We start from the raw sequence: 12,166 nt of genomic DNA on the forward strand, positions 1-12,166 counted from the left end.
ATTATCAGCCGTTTTCTGAATCTCTTGAACTATTAAGGAATCTACAAGATAAAAGACATAGGGAATAATGTTATCCTGGTAAACTTAATCTCAAATCATATCAGGAAATAAGTTAAAAACAAAAAATAGCAAAACTCCCATTCTTCCCATTTGTGGATTGTGATGCTGTAGCCCACTGCAAGCAGCAAACCATGTGTAGAGTCACTGTACTTTCCAGCTGCCTGGAAGCGTAGATGTCTGCACGCCCCATTTAAATTGCTGGATCAGGGCTCTGGAGAGCAGCAGTATTGCTAAAGTCAACTTATTTGCCAGATGTGGGGACAAAGTGCAGAATCTAATTTAATATTGATGACAATTTTGCCACTGGCCATTCCAGATCTTTATACATGCTGTAGAACTTGAGTTCTGGTCAGCAGCTTCAATCAGAAGATTAAATCATTCAGATGGCTCTGGCAAGTGGATGATACCTAATTTATACTTACCTGAAATATGTATACTTACCTGAAATATACCTGAAATGGTATAGCTTAATGTGGTGTATGTTTTCTTTTTTAATCTGCTCTCTTACTCAGTGGCAAAACAAATAGAAAAGGAGTAAGTGCAGATTTCAGAGATTATTTTTAAAAAATAAAACAATCATGTGAGATGGGGAAAGTGTTATTTGATACTAATACAACAAACCTATTTTTCAATATACTACTTAAACAGTTGTTTAAAAAGTTATTTTTGAAACACTCCAGTGAGGTTGACTGTTTTTTCTGTATTTTCTCTGAGGTTAGGACAGATGCCCAAATTCATACTGTGAAACCATGGCAGAGCTGGAGTAAGACCAGGGTTCTTGAAAGTGGTCTTTCTTCTTTTGGTAGAGCACCTTTTTACTCAGGCGTGCTACTTTGCTAATATTGAGGAGGAAAGAGTATCTTGCAACAAATGTGGTTTATGCGAGGAAGCTAGTGTTGTTGCAGTAGCACAGTTGGAAAATTTAGACACACAAAGCCAGGAAACTCAAAGGTTTTGATTCTCTTTGTAGGTGTAACTCAGCAGGTTGTACAAATATCTTATATCTTCACTGGCAAGGAATGGCTTCTGCTAAACATAATTACTCCCTTAGAGTTTTAAATTCAAAGGTGGGGTCTGTAAAATTTAATTCTTTTTTTCCCCCTGCAGCTTTTGTGATAAAGGCACAGTTATTAAATAAGGACAACCACTATACAAGAGTGGTTACTATTAAAACCTGCACAGAAAAAGTTAGAGGCACCAAACAAGTGACCATGACTTCAAAAGGAGAAGCATAATGTATATATTTCTTTTTATATGCAGAGTAGTTTATACTAAAGTGCATGAATCTGTGAACAAAACAAACTGTTTCATTGTCAGGTCTATCAAAGTTACTGTTTCAGATTTACTTTGTTCTTCCTATTTATGCCTGTGTTGGTTTATTTTGAGGTGGAAGGAAAGGTAAACTGCAAAGATTCTAAAAAAATGTCTATAGGGGTGACTTTGCTTTTATACTGGGAAGCACATTTTCCTACAGATTTGACTTGGGTTGAGTGAAGTTTACAGCACTGTGGCAGGTCACCACCCATCAGCAAGTAGCTACCCGTGGGCCTGTTCTTCCACGTCCTAGAGGGTGAGTTCATCTTAAACTGAAATATAAAGGAAGATTATATAGTGTTGCACAACTGTATAATTGGAGACATCTCGGAAAACTCAGACTATCTTATGATTCAGAGTAGTATCAAGCCTGACTCGGGTGAAGAAAAATAAACCTTGGATGCCATCAGCAGTGTCTTCTGCCTCAGTAGCTTGTTGGGTTTTTTTTCAGAGAGTCCATGGTCCACAAGAACGCATGTAAAGGAAGGAATTACTCTTATTCAGTGATTTTAGTTTGTACTGGGGGAGCTCAGAGTAAAACAGAATTATATTTTTAGATAGTTTATTTTTAACTAGGAAGAATAATTAGCTCCTGCTGCCATTTATGTAAAGATTTACTGATGTATTTCATCCACTTCAAGGAGAAGGTTCTTTGGTTAATGGTATCTGTGTTTTCTAATAAAATTTCAGGAATCCACTTATTTCCATTTACATGGAGCATGGTTTTGCTACTAATTTTTAACCAACAGTCTTCTGTAAGTGGCTTTGAAGAAACACTAATTTACATTTTTTTTATTGAGCTTAATGTAACCAATAATGAAAAACAAGTGATAGGCTGGATGAAATTACATCAGTTTACACTGCAAGTGAATCATAAAATCAAATTAAAACACAATCTGATTTATTTTCTTAATTCTGTGCTATCACAGTTATAATAGAGAGTAACATGGGCAGGCTCCATGTTTAATTGGTAGTGTTGTATACTAATTAAGTAATGAGATAGTATTTTTTTTCTTAGGTGAGGCTGTGTATGTAGAATATATTTTAGTTAACACATAACAGAGCTTATTAACACCCTTTGGGACACGTTTGCCCAATGATATATTAATTTATGTATCAAATAATAATTTTGTAAATTACATTAAGAAATAGAATACAAATAGGTTGCTAACTCACTGTGTTCTTCCATTATGGAAAAATCGTTCCTAACAAGAAAATAAAAGGAAGTAAAAGATCTGAGGGTTTCACTGCGCTCCTATCTAAATAGTTTTTCCAAAATCATGGCAGTGTATGTGAAGTTGGGTTTGATGTGGGTTTTTTTCTTTCCTCTTGAAGATACTAATTTTGGGGTTTGTAGTTTTGTATTGCCTGTACCTGGAATTTTCTGATCATGAAAGAACTTTGAGCAACTGGTTTGTCTTTTTTTGAGTTGACATTATATTTTTCTGGGTTTACTGGAGTTTAGTTTGTATTTTCATGCTTTCTTTTAACCATTGCAACTAGCAAGTTCTTCAATGAAAAGCTTCTTGCCTGAGACCTATCTCAAAATACCTTGAGCTTGACTAGGAATGCTGAATTATGTGCCTTTTGTGATACTGTGTTGGCATTTTTCTTTTTGCTCCAAGTACTGCTCTTGTCATCCCTCCCTACATTTATATCCAGGTATTACATTAAAATTAACAATAAGCTTGGTAACTGTCATAGAAGCTAGTTAGTGGATAGATGTCTTACTCTAGACTTTTATATGGTTGTAAGTATGACTGATAAAATTAAGGAAAAGGAGTAAAATATCTGAGTGAGGTATCTGATACTTTTTTTTTCTTTCCTCCTTTTACTGCTCTCAAGGGGACGTGGCTGTGTGAGTGGAGACTGCGAGAGGGAGGAAATAGGTTTGAGACTGGACCAATGTGTCATTGTGTTAAATCCAGCCAGCCGGTGAGGTCATTGTTTTCATCTGAGTCATTTTAGAATGAAAACTCTTACATTATGGAAAACATTGCACATCTTTATTTCAGACATGGAAATATGCAGCCAACCTTTCAGTGGCAGAACTCTGCTGATTTCATTTGAGGTACTCCTGACTCCCAGTGGTCTAAGCGGGAGGGGGAATCAAATTCTTCTGTCTCATTTTTTAACACTTTGCCACTAACCCAAAGGGGTTATTCTTTAGGCACCTTTCCAGCCAAGATGCTTGTTGAAGAGGGAGCTGATAAATCTGTTGATCACACCTGTCAGCCCTGAATCTAGTAAATCTATCCATCCTGGAGTTGGCTACAGCTGTATTGGGGGGGAAAAAGTTCTTAAGCACCAAGTCATGTTGAGGCTAGATTATGTTCCAGCGTGCACAGGGAAAATCCTTGAGACTGCATTCTTCAATATTGATTATATTTCATACTCAGGCTCCAGTACACTCAATCTCTCTGTAGTGTGATTTAATTGAGGGTCTTGGGCAATCTGCCCAGCACTGTAATTGATTTGTGTGACCATGAGCAAGCCCTGTCATCTCTTGGCACTTGGGTTTAAATGTATATGATCTTTACGGTGGGTCTGGTATTCGTAGCATTTTAAGGATCTTGCATAATCCAGTAATTGTAACAGAATTTGTGTGTTTTGTACAGTGTAGCAGCATGGGGTGGAGATACTGATCATTCCACATAAGCTGATAGAAATAGTAGGTGCTTTTGACTGAATCTAACAGATGCTGGTTTATCACCTAAAGTGGGAGAAAGCCATTGCTAGTTGATGGTTTCAGAACAGTTTATGAAAAAATGGATTGCTTTGACACAGTATCTTCCAGTTGTTGCACGGCATGTGTGGCAAGTCCTGTGTCTCCTTAAAAAAAGCCACTTGGTTGATAAGGATGAACATTTTTGCCCTTTCAAGGTTAAACTTCCAGGTCTTGTGAAAGAAGAAAACTACCCGGTGCTGGCACTGAAACACTCACTGCTAAGAGGACCCAAAACATGCAGAGGATGCACGGTGTAGCTCTCTAAAGGAAAACAGAGCTGGGTAGTGGTCTGCAAACTGTATAAATACATCAGATGTTTGCAAGGGAGTTTGCTCAGTGATATTCTTCACAGTCGGATAGTTTTTTCATGTATGGAATCTGTTCCTGGTCATACTGCAGTGAGGTTTCAAATTTAGTCATGAAAAGCATTAAAAAAAAAACCAAACCAAAAACCTGCAGCAAAGATACGTAAGATGTAACATCACTGAAAGTACAACAATTTCAAGGTTATTTACTTTCTACTGAAAATATTTCCTAGACCTTAAAAGCAGTTTCTTAATCAGCCTTACTGAATCTGCAGAGCGAATAAAATGCAGTCTTCCCCAGGAATATGGGAGTTTCCAGGGTAAAGTAGGAGCATTGCTGCAATGTCCCAGTGTTGAGGCCTGAGCTTCTCATGGAGAATAATATATTTCTCCATACACCATGCCATCAGGTGAGGTGCTGGGACTTTGGGATCAATGGAGTGTGGCTGTTTGCCCAAGCTAGTAGCACCCTGTCATTGGTGGGAAAATGTCTGAGACTGAGACCCTAGGAGGAGCACCTCAGAGCGATGGGCTGAGGCAGGCTTTGAAGATGATTGTCCTCATCGACTGAGTAACAGACATGCTTCCCAGTGACTTCTCTAACATAGGCTGGGAGCAGAGTGACCAACTGGGATTTCCCTGTCCCAGCTTTAGCCCTTCTCAAGTGGTGTGTTCAGACCAAGCCATTAGTCTAGAATTGATGGAGGAGAGGTGCTGGCAGGTGTGGACTACCTCGTCCATCTCAGCTGACTACCTTAAGATGGGGTTAACTGCCTGCTGGTGATGCACTGCTTTCTGGTTTTTTTGTTTTATTGAGGCAATGCAATTGGAGCAGCAGGGCCAAGGCTCCTAGAGCTGCACTTGCAGCTCCAGGCAGGTCTCTCATCAGCTGGATCCTTCAGTGGCCCAGGTGTCTAGATCAGTAGCATCTGATGGCAGTGAACACTTCTTGTGGTGTTATCATAGGAGAACCTTTCACAATAATAATGTTGCTATCTTCATCCTCTCTCCTCCTTTCCCAAGTGCTGCCAAAGGCAGTGCCATGCTATCATCCGCTTTTGACTAGTGGGGACCAAAGCGATCTGACTGTGGTCACCTGACTGCAGGTTGGACTTGGATCCCTGGTGTATAAAGCTGGAATTAAATGGATATGAAATCATAATTGAGCAGCTTATTGGGTCATTATCCATGCCTCGTGGAGAGAATTATAATCAGGATCCAGGCATACTTCCAATAATATTTTTTGTTGCACTGCAAATATAAACCCAGTGGTTTCTATCGTGGTCTTACACTTTTGCTGTCCATTTTTTATCAGAGTTAGGTTGCATGGATATATGAGGAAATGAAGTAATGAAAAGCTTTTATTATTCAAAATATGAATTTAAATTTCATCCCAATTTTCTTGAATGTTGTAAGATGATTGAGACCCTTGTTTGGTCTGAAGCATTTACTGGTCCCCAGTAGTTGTCTAACCATGCTGTGATAAGAAAACCAAAACTTTCTGGCTATTTGATTTCCCACTCCTGGGCGCTTCAGGCTCTGTTCTCCTGGGAAGTTGTTGTTGAAAATAGTGGCACCACCTATTGGTGGAACAGTAAAACTATGAATTATGCATATTTGCGTACTAAGAGTAGTAAAATGGAGAAAAGAGTTTGAAATTTATTCCATAAGATACTTTTTTTTTTAAACAATCCATTCCCTATTTGGTACACTTGTGCAGAGCATGTCCTTCACTTAAAACAAACCAAAAAACCCAAACTCAACCCCACCCCCAACAAAAAAAAAACAACCACCCTCTTAACTTAGGCTTTCTGAAATAATAGTGCAGAGCCACATATTCCTAGTCATTCTGACTGGCCAGTAGTATTGATTTTTTTTTAACTGTGTTTCAAAGAAAAAAAGGAAGTACCCACCCTTACAAAAACACTTTACAAGAGGTTAAAGGTATTGGGACCTAAATTGTTTGCTTCTCAATTGTGAAATAATTGGAGCTAATGTGTTTTGTCCTTTCTTTTCTTATTCCCATTCTTTCATCTTAACAAATGGTATCACTCCTGTAAAATGAATGATTTTACTGTGGCGGTCTTATCAGTGCTTGGAAGGCAGTCTACTGATGGCAGCAGTTTAGGCTGCAGTGTCTTCAGCAGGAGGACTTGCATTAGTCTGGAGTGGTTTTGGGATGCCTTGTGATTAATGGCTTCTGGTAGCTAGCTTTGGATGTGCTAGTCACTAATGTTTACATCAGTAGACAGGATAAAAATTACTTAGTTGCATATCATGGGGCCTGTGTGATGACAGAACTGGTCAATTTTTGAATTTGTTTAAAAACCAAATTATTTCTACTCGTCCTTCTTGTGACCTTCTTAAAAAGAATTTAAAATGGTGGTGATTCCTGTTTAGTAGCTCTGCTTTTCTTATCGGGGGGTGATAACTGATAGCTGAAGTGTGTTACTTATTGGTACTGAGTATGGAAATGCTGTGGTTCATCGAAGATGTATTGTGGTACTGTCTTTGCTGCTGTCAGGAACAGCTGAACAACTGGGATGGAGAACAGCAACAGCTATGAAGCCTGAGGAAGGCTTTGTTGTGATATATAGGTGTTTTAACTATAGTTTCTATTCATAACCCAGTCCTCTACCCCACAAGTTGGAGAATATCGTAAAAAGGCTGTCTGTGGATGTCCCCAGAATATGTTAGGTGGTTTCCAGTGACTCTTCTGCTGAGGAGCTCCTCGTCTTGTGAGCAGATGGTGGTGCTTTCAGAGAGGAGGCAGAGTTCAGAGGCAGAGCTGTGTCTGCAAGATAAACCAGTTCCCCATCCCGCAGCACAGCGGTCATACAACTCCAAGAGGAAACTAGAGACGAGCAGGGAAGCCAAATTCCAGATGGGCTCGGGCATTGGAGTAAAATCTTGGAAAGGGTTGTGCAGAAAAATGCTTGCCAGTAGTAAAGTGCGTGTGTCTGACAGGATTCAGGTGAGATGAATAGTTTTACTGTTATGCTGCAGTTTTGGAACAGAATAATACTTGAGTAAAAAGCTTAATTGCGGGCAAAAGTATTTGGCTTGAGGGTTTTTTTGGTGTCAGTGTGAGTTGTCCAAATTCATAGCCATTGACTTGAGATATCAACATTTGTAGTAACAGTAACAGCACTTAAACTTCTATTGAACATGTACTAAGATTGTTCTGCACTTTGAAAGTGTGTAGAGCTGCTTTCAGCTAGAAAAGCAAAAAGTGGAATTTAAAATATTTGAAGCAAAAATAGCAGAAAATGCATATAGAATACTGTGGCTCTTTTTTAGCCCTTTTTAGCACCGGCAGTGGAAGGATGGTCAGTGGAAATGCTGATGTGATCAGACTGCTAGCACTTGCAGGGTCACAGCCAAAGAAAAGTAAAATGTCAGGATAAATCTCATTATGTTTTGCCACTGTGTAACTACAGTTTGGCTCTTTGGCTAACAATAAAGTTATGATTTCCTTCTTGTTCCTGCACATCATCTTTCTTAGGCCTAGAACAAAACTGCCCGTATGCTTCTGGCATTCCCATGTGAAAGTAGGCTTGAGGGCTCACAAATAACTGAGAGCTGATTCTGGGGCTGGAGTGTGTTTGCTTACTGGCTGTGTGGGTGGCAAAGTCTCCATAAATGTTTTAGCACAGTCTAGCACGCTCTTGGTTTCAGTACAAGATTTACCGCTGATCTGTCAGTCCAGCAACAGCATGGAGGATTTAACATTCAGAAGTGAAAAACACTTTTGGAAGCACTCACTACTTGGCAGTTGAAGGGCAAGTTGCTGTTATATTTGACTCAGTTGTGAGTTGGATAACTTTAAACAGCCATCAATGCGAGGAGAGGATGCTGGGTGCTACGGGTGGGCGTCCTGGCAAGGCAGTGATAGCTTTTCTCGGCTTTAAAGCTTTGCTGAGTGGTGCAAGTTCCTTCTGTTGCCATCAACCACATTGTCTTAGGAAGGGTATAATTACAGATTTTGTCTTCTCACAACGTGTTTCAAAGGCTAGTAGATGTCCTATTTGGTTCAGTGTTCTGTAGCTCAGCTTTGTCTGTAAAATGCCCTGACGCTTCAGCATTGCAGGCTGCCGCTCTGCGGGGTGCTCAGCTGTGAGCCACAGCCAAGCCTGTATTACACTGCGGGGGGACAGCTGCTTTAGTGCTGTGTCCATGGCTATGGGTCCCCCCGCCTTCGGTGACATTGCACGTGAATGTCAGTAGGTGTGTGTGTGTATTGTATGTGGCATACAAAACGTTGAGAAGTAAATAAAGGTTTTGGGGAAGTGATATGGTAATATTCCTAACTGGCAAGTGAGTAAAATGTGGCTAACCACTGGGAATGCTGCTGCCACCTTTCAGCCCCTGTTTTAGTAGTGTACTGCACACGAATCACTACAGAAGAAAAATCTTTTCTGTTTCTAATGCACTAGAGAACTTAAATGATTCTTACGGGAATTGTGCATGTGTGTGCATGAAAGAGGTGGTGAGGTCATCTCAAGTCTTCCATGTAGCAAACCTGGGCCTTACCATTAATTTATCCGTACAAGATTCTGATCACCTAAAATAGCATTTCTGTAAACAGTGCTATATTTCAACTTTGTTCCATAACCATGTGTGTATGCTGGGACTGGAAGGGTTTCCAGTTATCTTCCTTCTTAAATCCTACCAAGCTTTTTGTTCAAGTGTTACAACAAGAAAAATGCAAATATAAACTTTGAGCTCTTTGTTTGTAAAAAAACCCATTTGTAGGATAGGAGTGAATCTTTTCCACCCTGGGTTTCAGGCAGCTGTAGTTGGAAGAGGAAGTTCTGTATTTAAGTGGAATATGACTGAAGCATTTTAGTGAGAAATGTGAAAATTTTTTTCATGTCAGTTGGATGCTGCTCAGAGATACAGAACAGTGGGTAGAAAGAGATTAAGCAAAGGGTACAAAAGACAGTCAAAAGTGCAATCTAAATATACTCGCGGTGCTATTCTCCATGAATGAAGATGTGTTTGCCTGGATCCACAAATCAATATCAGTGATTTGGTCAAAACGCTTGATTATTTATTTTTTTTTGAAAATGTATAAGGAATTTAAGATCATAAGCAATGACCGAAATGTGAAAATGCCATTGCTGTTTGTTAATTGTAGGCCTGACTTATGTTAAGAGTTGATGAGACTTACCCCACCAACGGATTTCAACATCACCCACATCATGGATCTGTTTGATGCCATCGCTCTACCTTTTTGCTTGTAAACAAACCCTTTAACATGTAATGGCTTGAAAATATTCATGATTTATGTATTTGTTTTCTTTGCAGGCTGGAATGGTGTTAAGATGTGGATACTTCTGGTTTGGCTTGTTTCTCGTGCCCACTGCGTGCCTTGTTAAAGACGTGGCATGGACAGCGTAAGTCCTGAACCGTTCCTCTCTGTGTTACAGGAATTATTCTGTAGCACATGTTGTCCAGTCCAGTATTTTCTATAAAGAACTACAAAGCCTTTTAGTGAATGCAAAATGGTGATACTCCTTTGGAAGATGTCTAAGCCAAGTGAAGTGGGACTTATTTCTGTCTCACTTGCCAATACAACCTGCAGTGTGAGAGAATTAGTTAGTCCTGAATCTGAAGGAGGCAGCCATGTGTGTGTAATGAATATGTGTCATCTTATGATTATTTGTGTTGTCTAGCCTTTAGTTAAATGCAAATTTAAATCAGACATCAGAAATTCTCTGCTCTTAAAAAGGAGCACATAATTTGTTCCATTTGGCTAAGGTTAGGTAGAAAGCAATAATGTGGTGCACTAATCCATACCCAGTAAGCTCCAAGTTCTTTGTCAGCTGCTCTTTAGGCTCTCCTTCAACAGTGGGTCTTCCAAGACATAACTGAGGGAAGAGCAATGCTCTGCACTCTTATGGTTGAAGTCATAATAATTCCTTCCCTGCCCAGAGAGGACGAACAATCCTTGTGAAATACAAGCCTCTTTAAAAACTGTGGTTTCAAAGCATTGCGGAAGGTAAGCAATTTCAAGAACTTCGATTTTAAGGAGCAGCAACTTACCTTCTTTACCATTGCAATTTGAAATGCAGAAGTATCCTTTTCACTTAGAATTTCTAGTGTTTTGTTCAGCTTGCTTTCAATTGTTTTAAGCACCAAAGCTTTCACCCTTTCTCTTGGAAAGATGTGTTATGACCAAGAAGGTTTTATTACATGGATATGTAATAACCTTGTGTGAGGAGGACCCAGGACAGATCCTAGCTGGGGAGATGAGGGAATATAAGTTAGCTTGTCAATTGTCACAAAGGCTGCAAGTGAAAGCATCGTAACATGTACGTAACACTATGCCCCAGGAACGAGCTGTTGGTCAGCCAATGAAGACTCTCAGGATCACAGAATCATTTAGGTTGGAAAAGATTTTTAAGATCATCCAGTCCAACCATTATCTGAACACTGCCAATTCCACCTATTTTCTTTACAGAGAATTGCAGAAAATACTGAAAAAAACAGAAAGTTTCCCAAACACAGGCACATTTCAAAATTAGCGTAAAAGAATAAGTCAGGTTATATGCATATATCTGACAGTCTTTTTTTTTCCTATAGCATTGATAGCACAGCTAAATTAAACTGGTAGTAGGCAAATCTACCAATCAGTAAGCACTTCTTAAATGTTTTCCTGTTTTCTTCTTCAGCTTAATTTTCATGAGCTACACTACTAAAACTAAAACTAGGTATCATAATGTAAATTTTCTGTTCAGGCCAAAAAATGATTTAATAGCCTAGCCCACTAGAGGGATTTTTGTTACACTCACTAAACTTCTCCAAGTGAAAATTATTTTAAAATTCTAAAGTTGGGGCCAAAATGTTTAAATTTAGATACTTAGCTTTGTCTTTGACCTGCTTTTTAAAGCTCTGAAAACCAAAAACTTCGAATTCACTTAGCATAACAGGCCCTGCCCCTGTGTCAGGCATTAGTTAAAATTACCTGCTTAGAAGTCATTGGAACTACTTTTGTGATTAAAGCTAAATAGGAGCTGAACTGTTTGTAGCATCGGGGATCAAATACATATTTAGGTGTCCAAGATTACTCTTTAGCTGTTGAAATGTTTTCATGATAGTTGAACGTCCCGAAGTTGTTCTCTGTTCTTATTGGTTCTTGGCGAAAATGTCTCAAGAACTGTAATACAAGACCAGACCAAAGTAGGCTCATCCTCAGCTATCGCTCGTTTAAAATTCTGTTACTGACTCAGCCTGTTCTTCAGTATTTCTTAGAGAAACCTCAGCAACGCAATCCTTTCAGTGGTTCAGACCAAGAATGTACAGAGATTGTGAAGCTCTCAAGACAAACACGTATATATATAGACATACTAGGTATTTTCCCAACAGATTTTAAACAGGAGGCTCCTATCAACATTAAGCAAAAAATCTGTTTTCTGGGCAGGGCTACTTTTTTTTCCTTTAACCCGTCACTGAAAAATTAACACCATTAACATTTTAACTAGGATAAATGAAATGACACAGCTATCAGCACTGCCATATGGAAGGAGTAAAGGTCTGTTTCCTTTCCAAGAGCCTTGCCATTCAAAACTTGAGCCTAAGGCCTCTGGAAATCAGCCGGCACATTTCCACAGCAGTGGTTACACCACATTGCTGTCTGTAATTCAACAGAATCTGGTTTTGGCCGTAAAATTCCAGCAGCTCGGACTTCTCAGAGTCATGGAATTTATCCCTTTCAGTTTCTTTTGGACATGAAGTTATGCACAGAAAGAGCATC

The 12,166-nt window shown here is 39.3% G+C and overlaps 1 protein-coding gene across 4 annotated transcripts in view; it reads left to right on the forward strand.

Moving 5' to 3' along the window:
* ATP8A2 (ATPase phospholipid transporting 8A2) overlaps nucleotides 1–12,166 on the forward strand; it is a 349,978-nt gene that overhangs the window by 302,215 nt on the left and 35,597 nt on the right. For all 4 annotated transcript variants that reach the window (XM_055802562.1, XM_055802564.1, XM_055802565.1 and 1 more), the window contains one exon: nucleotides 9,718–9,806. In XM_055802562.1, the coding sequence (XP_055658537.1) occupies nucleotides 9,718–9,806 (89 nt within the window). The remainder of the gene's footprint in view (nucleotides 1–9,717; nucleotides 9,807–12,166) is intronic.

Source organism: Falco peregrinus, chromosome 4 (genome assembly GCF_023634155.1).
Source record: "Falco peregrinus isolate bFalPer1 chromosome 4, bFalPer1.pri, whole genome shotgun sequence".
NCBI classification, from domain to species: Eukaryota; Metazoa; Chordata; class Aves; order Falconiformes; family Falconidae; genus Falco; species Falco peregrinus.